The 17,881-nt window shown below is 37.2% G+C and overlaps 1 protein-coding gene across 2 annotated transcripts in view; it reads right to left on the reverse strand.

Annotated features, from left to right (window-relative positions):
* LOC121733204 overlaps positions 1-17,881 on the reverse strand; it is a 149,256-nt gene that overhangs the window by 13,327 nt on the left and 118,048 nt on the right. The window contains exons 1-3 of one of the 2 annotated variants that reach the window (XM_042123381.1): positions 13,421-13,541; positions 9,346-9,420; positions 984-1,097 (exon numbers count right to left, since the gene is read on the reverse strand). In XM_042123381.1, the coding sequence (XP_041979315.1) occupies positions 984-1,097; positions 9,346-9,391 (160 nt within the window). In that variant the 5' untranslated portion in view covers positions 9,392-9,420; positions 13,421-13,541. Of the gene's footprint in view, positions 1-983; positions 1,098-9,345; positions 9,421-13,420; positions 13,542-17,881 lie in introns of those variants that run through there. The other variant, XM_042123380.1, reaches the window with a different exon arrangement.

A 17,881-nucleotide genomic window follows, 5' to 3' on the forward strand; every position in this document is an offset into this window, starting at 1 on the left:
CGACAAAACGTCGTCGAGCAGTGGTTACGTGTGAATGGTGTCGCTGCAGCATTTTGTGGTTGCGTTGTGGTACCAACAAAATGCCGACGTGGTTGCGTTATCGCCAGTGGTTGCGATGTGGTTGCGATGTGGTTACGCACGAAAGTCAATGAAACGGAGGGGGGGAAGAGCGCGGGCGGCTTGTCGTTGCATCGACGCAACGTTGTGGTTTAGATGTGGTTGCGACGTGGTCACGCTGTGGTTGCGATGTGGTTGCAATGTGGTCGGTATTTGACAAGTGGTCGACAACGACTGCAAAATGTGGTACGTGTGAATGGTTCAGTTCATTTACAATACGAAAGATACGCCTGACCACGTGGTGAGGTTGTCGTGTGGTTGTAGTTGTCGTGTGGCTGTGGTACGTGTGGGTTGGCGCTTATTATTATTAATCTATTTATTTACTTCTATAATAAAAAAGTAAAACGTTTGGCTGGATTTATATTCGAACGAGTTTTGGGTGGGTATGTTTTTGACAGATAATGTATGGGGCTTATATTAAAATCACTCTCCGCACTCATAGGTAAAAATATTATATTAATTACCACAAGTAATTTTTATCTCTGATTGCCCACTAGGAGTTATGGCCAGGCCACAGCACTGCTCTGCGGCGTCGCATCGTATAAATCTACGACGCCGCAGAACGCATCGTGAAAATTTCCGATGTAAAGAGTGCTATACTATATTATGAAACTTTTGCGTTGCGAGATCGCATCGCATTTCTGTGCGATGTTGTTTTTGCGATACGACGCCGCAACGCAGTGTTGTGGCCTGGCCCTTAGTCCTCGTGTCTCGTCTCGCATGTCAATTGTGTCAGTTACATAAAATGTATCTTGTTGCGAGTCTCTTCTAATGTTGCGAGTGTCCACGGGCAACGGTATTTGCTTTCCGTCAGGTGAGCCGTTTGCTCGTTTACCCCTTTTTTATAAAAGAAAAAATACACTTACCGGCATCAGCGACGGACAGGTTGGAGTGGTTGGAATGACCCACCGAGGGGGGTGTGGAGGGGTGCAAACGTAGCACCACCTCGGCCGGAGGACCCCCCGTCGCCCCGCTCCATTCTGAAGTAGAAGCATAGGTCATTGTAGAATAATAATAATAGCTCCCACACCGGTTTCGGTGACGGTGGCCGGTTTCATTGAAACCAGGCCAGCTACGCAGGAGTAATTTATAGTGCCCAAGTGTGTGCGCAGTACACAAGAGCACTCTCTATTCCTTTACTCTCATAACCCAGTGGGACGGACGACCGACACGACTGGCGAGAGATCAGGCGCAGGACCGACTTTTTACATGCCCATCCGACGCATGGATCATCTTACTTGTCAGACAATCAGGTGATCAGCCTTCATTGTCCTAACCAAACTTGGAAATAACATGTTTCCAACGCGGGAATCGAGCCCACGACCTCCGAGTCAAGAGCCGCGCTCTATACCACTAGACCACGGAGGCGTTAGGTCATTGTAGAAATAGAAGCATCGAGGAGAGAGAAGCACACCTTTGTCAGACTACGATAAAGCCAAGAGTTGGGATTTTGGCAGCCTATTGCACAATAGACATAACTACCAGTACTTCGACTGCTAAGAGACGGACGTGTATTAATACCTGTCATTTCTTTCGGGTTTCGCCAGGATAAGTTAAGGGCTGGCGCGCTGGCTGATATCATTTAGGTATTTTTAAAATGAAGATTTTGAAATTGAATTCTGACAGTTTTCTTTGCATGTGCCAAAATATAAACAACAACTAAATTTTTTTTTATTTTTTTATGAGATGAGGGGGCAAACGAGCAAACGGGTCACCTGATGGAAAGCAACTTCCGTCGCCCATGGACACTCGTAGCATCAGAAGAGCTGCAGGTGCGTTGCCAGCCTTTTAAGAGGGAATAGGGAAGGGTAGGGAAGGGAAGGGAATAGGGTAGCGGATTGGGCCTCCGGTAAACTCACTCACTCGGCGAAACACAGCGCAAGCGCTGTTTATGTGACGAACGTAGCGACGACTTTTGTCATAATACGGCAAACTTAAAAATTGCTTAACAACTATTTCAACCTCAGTTCTAAGTCGGTGTACCTACGAACAATGAGTTTCTAAAATACTAGAGTAGCAATGTCTTACAAAAGATTCTCAGAAATGCGTAACCACTTTTTTGTTCAAAAGACAATGTCAAGTCATTTATTCGTTATGTCATTATGTATGTGAGATATGCCTGCAGGCATCTTCGAAGTGGCAACGCGTTGCTACCGTAAACTTCCAATCTAGTTACGTTAGTAACATAGAATATCATTGCCTACGAATAATAAAAGCCAAGGAATCGTAACTCCCATACTATTACCGTTTTAAATTTGGTTCCTTTTGATCTGTCATGTAACGTCAGCCTAGTACCGCTCAAGGTCACCTAAATATTGCAAATGTATTGAAATGTGTACCTAAGGTACACTTTTTCGACAAGTATTGTGGAGCATGTTTTTTGACGGAGTTACTTTTCCTCTCTATAATTCTGTCTTCTCTGCTATTTGGGTGTAGGTTTACAAATGTAGCGCTATGTCAGTGTATTATTCGTAACTATAGTTGACACCCGCAACTCCATCGCGCAAAAATTAGTTTATCCAGCGAGAACTGAATTTTTTTCTGGAATAAAAAGTATTATAATATATCTTTTACCTCAAAGGTACAGACAAATAGACACACTTTGTCTCTACTAACAAGCAACTACACCTACGATCTCTGCCTCTACGATATTATCAAAGAATGACTTATTAATGTCCACCTTAGTTAATAACTACTTTATGATTAATAATATTATCATAGTAGCGAAATAATTTACAACCGATAAAGAGATTTTAAGTGTCTAAACCGTGGTCTAAACACACTAGGCCGAAAATATGCGTCATGTCATTACTCATCAGTAATTCAAAAATTAAATTAAAATACATTGCAGGTCTAATCAAATCATGCCGCACTTAAGCCGCGTATTTTCGGCCTAGTGTGTTTAGAGTTTTAGACAGTAATTATTATTGTTGAATGTGCGGTTTCTGAGGCTTTATGAATAGACTCAACAACGTGATTGGTTAATATATTGATGTTAGCCAATTAAAGGCGGTAGTGAATAGATAAACATTTAACAAATATATCAGTTAAAAAATATAAAGAACACGTTTTTTTTTCCAAAAATTTTAACAAATGATAGCATTGTTATTGGCTCGCAATTTACAAATTGATTAGACTACTGGAGATGGGTAAAAAACGTGCTCAAAGATTTCGTTACGTACATACAGCCCAAGCCAATAAAAGCGTAGTAAAATCCTCAGAACCTGGGCAGTAAACGTTCTTAACCCTAGAAGCCTAATCTACGTCTGCGAGGCGTACACGAAACCGAAAATCGTTTGTCTTTTTCTAATGGTTGAAGCTGGCACGTCGTGCACTTACGCTAACTCAGTGGAAACCAGGAGCTAGCATACGATATCATTATCGATAAGGTAAGTTCCGCCATTTTTGATATATCGTTTACCAGACGGATGTTTAGGCTTTGTGTAAGTTTTAACTAGGTTCATGAGAATTTACTTTTGCTTATTTTTCCTATATTTTATATCTCTTTCGGCGTTGTTTCAGATATAAAATGTCATGGTCTCGAAGATTAGCTGATGAAGACGATAATTTAGCAATCCTAAATGAGGAAGATATTCCAGATTTGGTTACCGAAGTTAAAAATGACCAAATTATCGACGACGTTCAAAGGAAGGAAGAAAATAGTTATGTAACTTGCGCCTTTTATGCCTATTAAAAAGGAGAATATCAAATTTGGTCCGTTATAAATGTTAAAAAATCTGCGTGTAACGAGCACAAGGTTGATATGTGTGTAGATTGCTCTTAAGGTTTACCTAGTCTTTTGAAATCTGATTAGTTTAAAGAAGAAAAACTTCTTTAAAAAACAACAATATTATGTTTCTGTTAATTCCTTAAGATGCTAATTTCTTGTTCCAATTTTCGCATTATATAATTTTATTGTTGCGTTAAAACTGTGATATAATGTCGTTTTATTTTTTTAGCCTACATACTAAATTTATATTTCCAGCCCAAGAAAAAACCAAATAATGCAATTTTTACATAAAAATTGTGAATTATATGTGTACGCCTCTGAGACGTAGGTATATTAAGGTTTTGTGAACTTCTGAGATAGATTAGCCTTCTAGGGTTAACATAAACGTGGGTTCACTCAACAATACACAGACTTCCGATAATGGCGGCCAAATGATAGATTGCCCCGAAGATTTCTCGCCAAGCCATCAATTTGGGGATCACGGCCAAGATGGCGCTCGGAGCGAGTAACTATTATTGACAGGATAAGCACTAACTAATGCCCAAGTTTAGGGGAACAGTCAGTGGCTTAGGAAATGGCTTCAATTTTAGAAATTAAACTAAAAATTATTTTGAAAAAAAAATTACAATACATAAGTTTTTAAATTTTTCAAGAATTTGCGAATCTGCAAACTATATTCTAATATTCTAATATCCAAATACATTATTATAATACCCATTCTCAGTTTTAAAGCTACCTAAAAATCGCTGCCAAATGTGTATTTTTATAATGAAAGCCAATAGTTGCCAGTGAAAAAACTCAAACTCAAACTTTTTTATTCAGAATAAATTTTTGCAAATGTTCTCTGAACGTCTACATGATGCCTACCACCGGCCGGGAACTAGCCCGGCGAGAAGAACCGGCGTAAGAAACTCGCACGGGGTCCACTTTTTACCAAAAAAAGTGAGAGAAAAATTAATCTTTTAAAATAAGGTTTACAATGTTGTAACTCAAAATTATACAATGTCAATATACATACATAATTGTAAGTCATAAAATAATGTAGAAATAGCCTAGCAAGCAGCCATCCTACCCCCAAGATGTGCCATCGTTTATGAAATCATTGACCTTTTGGCACACAAACGCTCTTTGACTACTTTTTTAAAAGCTTTATTTAACTTGCTCTGTATGTATGTAAGTATGTATGTTCGGATGAAATTTTGGAACTCAATTTTGAAGTAGATATATTTAACCGATCGAGCTGAAATTTTGCATGCACATTTAGTTTGGATGACAATGCATGATATTGTATATGACATCAATCTAAATCCAATATGGCCGACCATCTAAGATGGCGAAATAGTTCTTTTTTTATGCAGTTCTACAATATGGATATTAAATGGAAGGGCTTTTTGAGAGTAACTTGAAAACGAATGTAATGTCATACTACATCCAATATGGCGGCTCATTCAAGATAGAGGTATAGTTATTTTTAATGCACTGCTGCAATATGGGTATCAAATGAAAGGGCTCATTGAGAGTAACTCGTTAACGAATGTACTGTCATTCTACATCCAATATGGCGTCACATTCAAGATAGGGGAATATAGTTCTTTTTAAAGCACTTCTGCAATATGGGTATCAAACAAAAAGTCTCATTGAGAATAAATTGAAAAGTGTCGTGTCGTGCCGTGCCGTGTCGTGTCGTGTCGTGTCGCGTCGGGTCGGGTCGCGTCGCGTCGCGTCGTGTCGTGAAGTGATATTTAATTTATTGAATCGTTGAATCCGGTCATTTTTGTTAAGTGATATTTAATTTTTTAGTCGTAAAATTAAGTGCGATTTCTTAAAGACTTAAATTAAGTTAATCAGATTTTAACAAATTCTTGAAATAAAACAAACTACAATCAAGCAGACTTAGGAATCTAGTCAGAGATTTAACTAAAAAACAAAAAATAAATTATAAGCAAAAAACTTTTTGATAAAAAGCTTTTATTTAAATACTCTAAAAAGAAAAAATAAATTTCCCCTTAAAAATTCTAACTATTAAGTTATAACCTCAATATATTATACAATTTGCATTATAATAAAAGCTTGTCGCGAGACTTAACAATCTGTCAATATTTAATTACTTTAATAAAATAAAAAATATGATATCAGTTTACTCAGTTGAATTGGCACTTACTAGTTTATTATTAACAAATCACGCGACAAGCTTTTATTATCATGCAAATTGTATAATATATTGAGGTTATAACTTAATAGTTAGAATTTTTAAGGGGAAATTTATTTTTTCTTTTTAGAGTAAGTATTTAAATAAAAGCTTTTTTTTTTTAAAAGTTTTTTGCTTATAATTTATTAAATTTATTAATGGAAAGATTTTGAACGTTTTCTGGGATTTTATTGTAAAGGCGTATACATTGACCTTTAAAAGATTTACTAACTTTACTAAGTCTGATCACCGGTATTTCTAGTTTGTACTTATTTCTAGTGTTTCTTCCGTGACTGTCACTTTTGGTTGTAAATTTACTAAGATTCTTTCTAACATATAATACATTATCCAAAATGTATTGAGAAGCAACAGTTAGAATACCAATTTCTTTAAACTTTTTTCTCAGAGATTCAAAAGCTGACATTTTATAAATTGAACGTATAGCTCGCTTCTGCGGCACAAAAATCGTATTAATGTCGGCAGCGTTTCCCCATAAGAGGATGCCATACGACATTCTACAATGAAAATAACTGAAATAAACTAGTCTTGCTGTGTCTTCGTCAGAAATTTCCCGTATTTTTCTGACTGCGATAGTGAAGAATGTTTGATATCCCCTCGGAAAAATTAGTCCAGTTTTACACTGATCCCGCTTGATAAATATAAGGTATCAAATATAAGGTATCAACAGTACTGTAAGCAGTTATAGCAGCCGTTTTTTAGTTTTTTTGATCCTAGCCTTTTGTTGCTTGTATAGTTTAATAGATGCTAAGATATCACCGCAAAGTTAGTGTTTTTGTGACTTAATAGAAAGTCGCCTAAAAAGGATGTCAGTTGCCGTGTTAAATATTTGCCTTTTTTAATGAGTCTGTTATAGGTCTTCCCCTTTTTTTTATGAAATAAGGGGGCAAACGAGCAAACGGGTCACCTGATGGAAAGCAACTTCCGTCGCCCATGGACACTCGCAGCATCAGAAGAGCTGCAAGTGCGTTGCCGGCCTTTTAAGAGGAAATAGGGTAATAGGGGAGGGTAGGGAAGGGAAGGTAATAGTTGAGAGGAGGGAAAGGAAAAGGGTAGGGGTTAGGGGATTGGGCCTCCGGTAAACTCACTCATTCGGCGAAACACAGCGCAAGCGCTGTTTCACGCCGGTTTTCTGTGAGAACGTGGTATTTATCCGGTCGAGCCGGCCCATTCGTGCCGAAGCATGGCTCTCCCACGTAAAGAGTGGCTCTCCCACGTATAAACCCTATAGTACGTATATCCCTACAGCGTGTAAGGGTAACTCCACACGGCGCGTTGTCATAGGGTCAATTCAGACCGCAATAAAAGACTATAGATGACACACGCAACACAAAATTCGTTTATCGCGCGGGAACCATAAATTTTTTTCGTGATAAAAAGTATCCTATGTCCTTGTTGTATTGTCCTTGAAAATCGGTTCAGTGGTTTGGGCGTGAAGAGGTAACAGCAGACAGACACACTTTCGCAATTTATAATATTAGTACGGATTCAAAAATCACTTAGTGCATTATCTATAAAATCGAAGATAAAATGTAATAATTTATCAAGGACCTGTTTTACCACTTTATGATAAAGTGCCGAATAGGCTATTTACAACTTACACGTGGTAGAGCCATGCTTCGGCACGAATGAGCCAGCTCGACCAGAGAAATAACATGTTCTCACAGAAAACCGGCGTGAAAAGGCGTTTGCGCTGTGTTTCGCCGAGTGAGTAAGTTTACCGGAGGCTCAATCCCCTACCTTATTCCCTTCCCTACCATCCCCTATTACCCTACTCCCTCTTAAAAGGCCGGCAACGCACCTGCAGCTCTTCTGATGCTGCGAGTGTCCATGGGCGACGAAGTTGCTTTCCATCAGGTGACCCGTTTGCTCGTTTGCCCCCATATTTCATAAAAAAAACTTTTGACAGATTCTCCATATTTGATTTGGCAAGTTAAGTGGTGAATTACAGCCTATTCGGCACTTATCAAGAAGTGGTGAAACAGGCCCCTAATGTTCTATTTATTTAAGCTAAACATTTACCAGCATTCAAAATTACACAATTTTCGTCCATTGTCCCGTTCATTGAATAGGGTTTAGTTAAAATGTAAAACAATTTGTGCTACAAAGTTACCTTAATTAGATGAATTTGCTTTTGTAGCGTTTAAAACGCGTGCCCTTAGGCGCTTAAAATGTTGGTGTAAGTTGAAATGTTTAGTTATAATCTTGTGAATAATTAGAAGTAAGGAAAGATACTGTAATAATACCACCCACACGGCACACGGGTTTTAGGGATGGTGGACAGTTTCATTAAGAGGATTCCACACCGCCGTTTTTCCATACGAACGCTGTCCCCTGTTTCCTCCCTGGATAATGCCGGTAGAGTTACGATTTTTTCCTGAATATCTATGGCCACTATTAGCATGTCCCTATGTTTTCTTTTTTTCATAATTTTACTATTAAAAAAGATAAGAACGTCCAAAAACCCAAAAAAATGGCAAGATTTTCCTCTGTGTTCAAACACCCAGAAAAGAAAACTGGCTAAAATATACAAAAAAAAAACATAGGAACACAGCTCAAGCCATGCTTTAATTCTTAATGAAAAAAGTACTTAAATCGGTTAAGTTTTGGAGAAGGAATCAGCGGACAACGAATCGAAGATTTTCTGTTCTTTTATTAGAACTTTTGTCGTGTTGTCTCTATCGCGCTCTGCGATGGGAGACTTGAGATTGGCGAGACAGCAATATATTTTCATATACCTATTTTCAATTTCTCTCGCCCCTGGTGTATCCTCTTAAAGGTCAGCTATTCAGGATTTAGTTGTGCGGTGTGCTCAAGCGTGTGGGCAGTGTGCAAGAGCCTCTCATCTTCTTACTTTCGTAACCATTGGGATGAATAAGTCGAATAAAAAGTATGGAAAGAGCTTCACAAGCACGATGTAAGGACGACCGTTCTTTCATATGTGTGAGTCTATCTACGCTATTGCACTACGAAGTGGCATAGGTTGATGCATGTGTGTGACTCAGTGCGTTTTAATGAAGATTACTTTGTTTTAGTTTTCATTTTATTCGAGCCCATGCATTGATCATCTTTTTCTACAAGTAGGTGATCAGTGATCACTGATCAGTCACGATAGATTATTTAACGAATTAATGATGCTGTTACATAAAAATTGCGCCAAAATTAATTTTTAGCGCGGAAACCGTACATTTTCACAGAATGAAAATCGTCCTATGTTCTTTCCCGGGACTCGATGACAGACAGACAGACAGACAGACACACTGCCGTATTTATAATATTAGTATGGATTTACCGCTCTCACCGGCGAAGACGCGCGAGTACGGCCGTCGCGACGCCATCTCCGTCGTCCGACTGTCCGTCGACGATTCTGAAAAAAAAAACTTCTTCATTCAAAGTCGAGACGGATTAGGTTGACACATAAAGTTAATACACATAAAGTTAATATACCTAACGGAATAGAGCAACAATCTCGAGCTGTCAAATCTAACCGAAATTGGTTTCATCTGTGTGTAAAAATATGTGTACGTATACACTTACACAAGCATGATTGAACATGATTTCTATGAGATTAAATTGTCAACGTGCGGCACGTGCCGACTGGACGTCAAAAAAAGAATGCTGCTGTCATGTATCACACGTCTCTTTTTACCACGCAGTGTGTTACTGATAGTGACATATCTCTTGCTCAGGCCTTTGTTTCTCTATTCCGCTTGGTATATTAACTTTATGGGTTGACACTGGTGTCAACCCATAAAGTTAATGATAGGGACGCGGCTATATTAAGTTGTCAAGTTAACGCTGGCGTTAACTTGACAACTTAATATAGCCGCGTCCCTATCATCCAAGGCCCGGCGCGGCGCCGTCACCGTGGAACGTCACGACTCACGACGCCGCCGCCGTGGCACGGTGCCGCGAACGGTGCGCAGCCCCGTGCCCCTACTCCGTCAATATTTTGCTGTTGGTGCGCTCGAAATTCGAACGTGCTTATTTTTATATGGATCGCAAGAGTTATTCTCCTGTTGTTACGACGAATGAAAAAGAAAGAGAGACATAGAAATTTTTAGTAAATTTGTATACTTATTCGCAAATTCTTTTTCTTCTTTATCAGCCAATCACAGTCGATCTCGATTTCAACAAAAATACAAAAATGAAACTCTTAATCACTGGTAAAACGTGAATTTATTAATATATTTTAACGTGGGACAAAGATTGCCAAATTATAAACTTTTTGCCTTAGTCACGTTGCCTTTATATATAGCTTTTCAGCGCGTAAAATATATTGTGTAATTTAATTATTTTCGACTGAAACTTTTAGAATACCTTGTCTCGTCTCCAATTAACGTACAAAGTTGTAATTTGTAAAGTTACTTAGATACTTACAATTGAAGACTTAAGTGGGTGAAGTGGGTAACAAAAAATTTGAAAATGTTCGTTTTTTGCTCGAATGATGGCCTTTGGACCGGGAAAATTATCTGAATTAAAAAATGTGGATTTACGTATAGCCAGAATATCCAGATGATGAAGGAGGTAAGTGACAAGGTTTTTTCAAATCATTAGACCACGAATTTCGGTGAAACGCGTAAAAACGTAGAAAAGAAATACAGATATCATTTGACACTACAACCTCTGAAATAATTATTCCGGTATACGGGTATTTAGGTTAATTCCGGGTTTATTCTGCCCAGCGAGGCGGAGGGGGTCAACTATGATCTAATTATAATTTAGAGTTATTTTAATCACTGTCACTTATTTAATTTGGCTTCATTAAAAATAATAATAATATACGGTACGTAGCAAAAAGGACAAAAAAAATTAAGATGACGCCTTGATCGCCAAACCTATTTGGATGATATTTAAAGTAATCTAGAATCTAGACACATCAGATTCTCAACAAGATAAAATATAGAACGTGATAGTTGATGTAAAAAATTAAAAAGGTAGGTGTAAATGACAAGGCCAGTAGAATCGATATTTTTATTCGATTTAAGAGACGATCAGTAATTAGTGCGATTGACCTCGGCCAATCGATTCGGAGTCGTAGGTCGTTACTGTCATGGTTTTTGTACACCTTTTTTTTCATAAAATTAGGAGGCAAACGAGCACCTGATGTAACAGAAACAGAAACTACCGTCAGCCGTGGACTCTCCCAACATCCGAAGAGTTGCAGGTGCGTTGCCAGCATTTTAAGTAGGACCCCAGGTTGAGTATAGCTGTTTAATCCAATATTATATTACAACTTCATTCGCAGTCCCTTTCGTATCAAACTTCAAAATCACATTTGAACTTGTATTTTAAATAGAATATTAATGCACTAAATATTTTAATTTTTTTAATGGATTTAGGTTAACTAGAAACATCACACATACACGAAAATCCTACGAAACAGTTAAGTCTAATCAAAACTAATTAATCAAACTGAAACGTATCCTAATAATATAATGAAATAAGGTAAAAGCACTAATGGCAGACGCTTTAAGGAAACATGGAACATTTGAATGTTGTAAAATATATATTTATGCAAAATAAAGGATTGATAAATTCTTCCATGTCTTCAGTAACACTTACAAAATAAAACTATTATGATTATTCACTGACAAATCAATTAAAAAATAAATTATTGGTCTTTTTGTAAACTTAGTCTTAACAACTAATAGATGACATCACAGAAAACGAACATCACTAATAGTAGACACCAATATGAACTAATAGTTGACATAGAACATTACATTACATTTAACAATGTTTTGACAATGTTATATTTATTCGAAAGAACATCCAATATTATGATAAAAAATCCGACACGCATTCTTTTAATACACGGAACAAAAATAAACTAGCCGTTAATTATTCACGTCTTCATAAGGGTCAAAACTCATTCGTGGGACTCGGTATACGTTTCTATAACAGACTACCTGATGACATTTTAGCCTTGCCCTTCAATAAATTTAAGGAATGTATCAAAAACAAATTGATTTGTAAGGGCTACTACAGAATAAATGACTATTTTGATGACATTCATCCATGGGAATAAGTGTGACAATATTAATAATAATAATTAACCATGTCTCTTTTTACTATAAGTAGGTACCTACTAAACTAACTTGTCATAATATTTAATTATTGTATGAACATGATTTTATATTACTTGGACTGACTGAATTGACATAACTATAATAATTTAAAATATTTAAAAATTATATTGACATTATTGTTTTGCATAAAATATACATACAACTATTTGTTATTGAATTATATACATAATAATTTTATTTTCATAAAATGGAATTTGTCAGTAATTTATGTAAGTCAAATTGTGATAACTACCATGTATTAATGTAACTATTTAAGAATCTTGACGTTCATAAGTGTTACCGTGTGACCTATATGAATAAATTATTTTGATTTGATTTGATTTTAACATTTTTCCTATTATCAGGTCTTTATTTGCCGTTTTTTCAAAAGATTCCATTTACTTCATCATAGTAACTACATGTATATGAAATATTATCCACGTTGTTTCCAGATTCTATCCATTCTTCTTCCATGCTGAAACTATCTTTCCTTTTATATTTTTATTTTTCATATATTTTTTCCAAGCAAATTTATTTTCAGTCTTTAGTCTCCATGCTTCTCTTGCCTCTTCTTTTTTCTTCTTTATTTTCTCAGCTCTCCTTTTTCTTCTTTTTACTGCTAAAAAACTAAAGCAATCGATTTTTAGATCAGACAAGGTCTAATATGTCAATTTTCAGGTACAGTAGTTTTAATTTGTTAGCTTGTTAATAGAATTATATTTTCAGAGAATATTGATGATATTTGCAGTAGAATAAACTACAAAATAACTTTAGTATGTATTGCAAAATGATGATATGAGTTCCATGTCATCTATTAGGTTTTTTAACATTTTCAAGAACTAATAGTAGACACCCTTTATATTGTTAGGGAAAATGGATAAAAAATCATAAATAAACATTAATTAGTGTAAACAACATGACCATTAATCTAATGAAATCAATAGAAATTAAAAAAATCAAATAAATGTATTTAAAACTTACGTGCAAAATTTCGCCTTCCTTAACCTATTTGCTAAGAAACTGCCGAGCGCGAGTTGACGCGGTCACATTTTTTACGAAAACTGATCCCATTTTGAAATTTTGTTCCCGAAGGCGTCCCTAATATATTTTTTCACGTCAACAGATAGCTTGAGAAGCTTATAAAGTTTATAGTGTTGAGAAAAAATTAGACTAATTCTTATTTTTATGGTATTTTTGTCGTAAGTGTCATCTATTAGTTCCGAGTCTACCATTAGTGCTCTTACCTTACATAACAGGTATCAGTAATATTGAAATAAACACCGCCACATTAATTACCTTGCTTACATTAGATTTCGTCACCGAATTTTCACAATTCAAATAAATTCAAATTTCGAACATTGTTTTTTTCACAACCGTTTTTATTGTCTATGGTCTATAAGGCCAGTACTTCACTCGGTTGCAGCATTCAATTGACTATTTCAGTTCGTTCCACATACAGAGCCAAAAATACATTTGGTTCGTTCTCGAGATGTTTGTTTTGGTCTTCATTCGCTCCTTCGCCGGTGAAATCATAACGATGATTTATATACCATCTGGCTATAAATTATATTCTTTATTTTGCGATATTTCAAAAAGATAAACTTAATATCATAAATATTTGTAGTGAAATGAAAATGTGCTGAGGTACATTTAGGTCCCACATTATTAATTAATGAAAGGTAGTATTGTATAACTTATAACATAAAATTTTAAAAAACCTGACAGGGAACTTAAATATAAATTATATTTTTCACAAGCTTCACAACAGATACAAGTCCACATCTGGCACTTAACCTAAAAAGGGCTTTGACCGAAAAGGGCTGAAGTAAGAACACTAACAAGAACTAGCTCTCGAGTCTCGACCCTATGATTATAAAGGTCAGTGGGTTTTCAGATTTTTTAGGAATATCTTTTAAGCATTGTCTTGTATTATGCGAAATGTATTATGCGACTATCGGCACGTGTCGGCGGCAGTCGGCGGCAGTCGGCGGCAGTCGACGGCAGTCGACGGCAGCCGTCGACAGTTTATCACGCTTGCAGATGTGACGTAGATCGTAAAGGTCCACAAGTCGGTCCACAAGTCGGTATCGTACGCAACGGACGTCTCGCATTTAAAGTAATTATTGTTTATCTGTCAAACGGTGTCGCTTAGTAGAGGTGGTGGTAGGCCCCCAGTTGTGACGTACCGCCTAAAGGTAAGCGGCCACAGGTCGGTATCATACGCAACGGACGTCTCGCATCCATCGGATAATTTTTTTCACAGTTCGCCCACTGTATCGGCAGCATACGGATTACCGACTAGCCAGTATGTATATCTTCAAATTAGTCCAAACAAAGTTCCTAAGTCAAAATTTCTGTTTTCGACTATTCCATCCACACCCCCCTTTTGAGCATTCATTTACTAGGCTAGTCGGTAATCCGTACGCTGCCGATTCAGCGGGCGAACTGTGAAAAAAATTATCCGATGGATGCGAGACGTCCGTTGCGTATGATACCGACCTGTGGCCGCTTACCTTTAGGCGGTACGTCACAACTGGGGGCCTACCACCACCTCTACTAAGCGACACCGTTTGACAGATAAACAATAATTACTTTAACGTCAAGCTAGCGATCTTAAAAAAGTTGATATTTCACAGCGGATTTAACAATGTTTTGCATTTTTTAGTTAAATTATATTTAAAAAGTGAGTACGGTAATGTTATTGTAATCTTACAACAAAGTGTTTTGGAAACATGATCGTTTTAGGAAAGGTCATAAACTGTCAACGGCTGACGACGGCTGCCGTCGACTGCCGTCAACTGCCGCCGACACGTGCCGTCGACTGCCGTCGACTGCCGCCGACACGTGCCGCCGACACGTGCCGTTCGTCTGTAACTTGTAAGAGCGCTTAAAGATTTTGACATAGAGTCGACCGCACTCGGAGAACATTTTTACAAACAACAATAATTATTACCTAATCATAATAATACTTACATATTATATACTGCTCGACTCTGAATACGACCGACTTTGTCAGTTGATTTACATTATTATTAGTACATATTTATATTTAAAGAAACTACAGCACTTGATACAATATATAACTCCGATTAACTATGGGGCCCTTTTACCTTTTTCGTTAACCAATAAAAAGTTTTTTCGCATTAATAACAATAATAATATGACGCCATTTTCGTTCAGAATATCTGAAAATGTCAGATATAAACTTTGGTACCGCGATCTGATAAGAAATACTTTAGATACTTAAATACTTCAAAGCATTTCTAAAGGTTCTAAACAAAATATACGATCAAGATAAGTTTGGTAATGAAATTATTAGGTTCGAAGAAAATTGGAGGAAATTGATTTAATATTTTTGCTATTCTTACTTTAGTATAAAATGTGTTTAATTTATGTTTAACATGAATACAAAAATTACCGTTACAAAAAATAAATTTATTAAGTACTTACTTAAGTAAATAATTTTTGTGGGCAATGAGAGCTAGGGCACGTACATAATTCCACGATAAAATTATTCGTCTCACCGAATTTCATGAAAATTTGTTCCTAGCTTATAATATTATTGTAAAGCCGTAACAGACATTCGCAATTTCTAATATTAATATGGATATGATATAACTTGGGCAGTAATGTAATTTAATGATTAACTTATTCCACTTTACCTATTCCTCATCAAGATCTTTTGACCTATTCTCAATAATCATTGCTCTTAATATAAAAAAAACAAACGCCCATAGAGAAGCAGAAGACCGAACAAAAATATGAGCGGGAAATAACAACCAGTTCTCAGACCCACTGAATATGCATATAAAATTTGGTTAAAATCAGTAAAGCCGTTTCGAAGGAGTACGCGGCCTAAAATTGTGACACGAGAATTTTATATAAGTATAATAGTTCTATACCCAATAAGTAAAAACGCGACCCTATTGTAACACTTCGATGTCAGGCAGTCTGTCTGTATGTCTCCAAGTAGGTGTAGTATCTCAGGAACAGTAACAGCTGGAGGGTTGAAATTTTCACAGATTACATACAATAATTATGTATTTCTGTTGCTGCTATAAGGAAAGTAAGTACTAAAAATAAAAAAATCTCCACAGCCGAACATATCCTTTTTGGAAGTCGGTTAAAAATATTTAAGGGGGTGATTTTTTCCTTTTTTGCTCGATATTAATAATGTCAAACAGTGCTTGAAATGTTCAAAAATATTTAGTGGTATAAACTATACTTTAATAATGAATAGATATCTAATAATTACTTAATTAAATTTAATAAATAATAATTGAGGGATGCTCCTTTCAAAAATCACATTTTTTTTACTGTTTTTGCTCTATGATGGTACAGACTACAGAACCCCTCATGCGCGATTCCAATTCGCACTTGGCCGATTTTTTCATTGACTTGAGTCCGCCTCAAGTTGGAAAGCCATCAATCTAGTTAGAATTTCTTATTGAAAATGATCGATCCTCAGTTATGAAATTAGGTTAGGACCCGTTTGACTTGGATAAATAATGACTGGCGACCTCTGGCACTGGTACCAGCTCCGAGGAATAGTCAGGATGATGAGGCTCGTTTTAACCAAGCAATCACAAGCAATAGGGATTAAATTTTGGCCAAGGTCAAAGATTAGGAGATGAGCGTTTTGGAAAGGTTTATTCTATGTGATTTTCGAATTTGAGAAATTTTAAGATATCAGAGTTATTCTTTCACCGATGTTTCTATTTTTGAGAATGCCTCCGTGGTCTAGACTCTAGTGCAGAGGCTCCCAAACTGTGCGCCGTGGAAAGGTAAGAGGGGCGCCGTGAGTCGATCCTCCATCCTTATCCGAAACCACAAATATAAAAAAATACAATTATAATATTAATGAGGTGAAGCAGGTAGATGATTAAATATTTGTTTATTATTATTTACCTGCATTAACTTACTATAATCATTAAAGGTGTTTATTTAAGTATGTAGCTTGTTCTAATAGCTAGGTAAGAGTAGGGCGCCGTGTCAAAATATTGACGTGCAACTGCGCCGCAGGCTGTTTAGACTTGGGAGAGTCATGCTTCGGCACGAATGGGCCGTCTCGACCGGAGGAATACCACGTTCTCACAGAAAACCGGCGTGAAACAGGGCTTGCGCTGTGTTTCGCCGAGTGAGTGAGTTTACCGGAGGCCCCTACACTATTCCCTTCCCTACCCTTCCCTGTTCCCTTCTCTTCCCACCCCTATCCTCCCCTATTATCCTATTCCCTCTTAAAAGACCGGCAATACACCTGCAGCTCTTCTGATGTTGCGAGTGTCCATGGGCGACGGAAGTTTTTTTCCATCAGGTGACCCGTTTGCTCGTTTGCCCCCTTATTTCATTAAAAAAAAACAAGGTTGAAAAAGATTGGGAGCCCCTGCTCTAATGGTTAGAGTGTAGCTGTCGACTCTCGATTCTCTCTGAGAGAGTCGACAATGCACGGCTTTCAACGCCGCTCCGCTGTGCCGCGGCCGGTTGGCGTGTAAGGATTATTTTCGTTACGGAATTTTTTGATTCAGTCGCCGCGCTGAAAATTGAAATAATAATAATATCTATGGACGCTTCACACCTCGTCAGTCTGGCCCCGTGCTAAGTACCTGATTTTCCGTCGGCGGGATTCGAACCCGCGACCCCCGGCTTGAGCTGCCACACACTCAATCAATTGAGCCACAGAGGTCGGTGGAAGGCTGCGATAAAGCTATCCAATAGCTTAAAAACATGGCAAACTAGCCTATTGTATGTAAATGACAG

Source organism: Aricia agestis, chromosome 13 (genome assembly GCF_905147365.1).
Source record: "Aricia agestis chromosome 13, ilAriAges1.1, whole genome shotgun sequence".
NCBI lineage: Eukaryota > Metazoa > Arthropoda > Insecta > Lepidoptera > Lycaenidae > Aricia > Aricia agestis.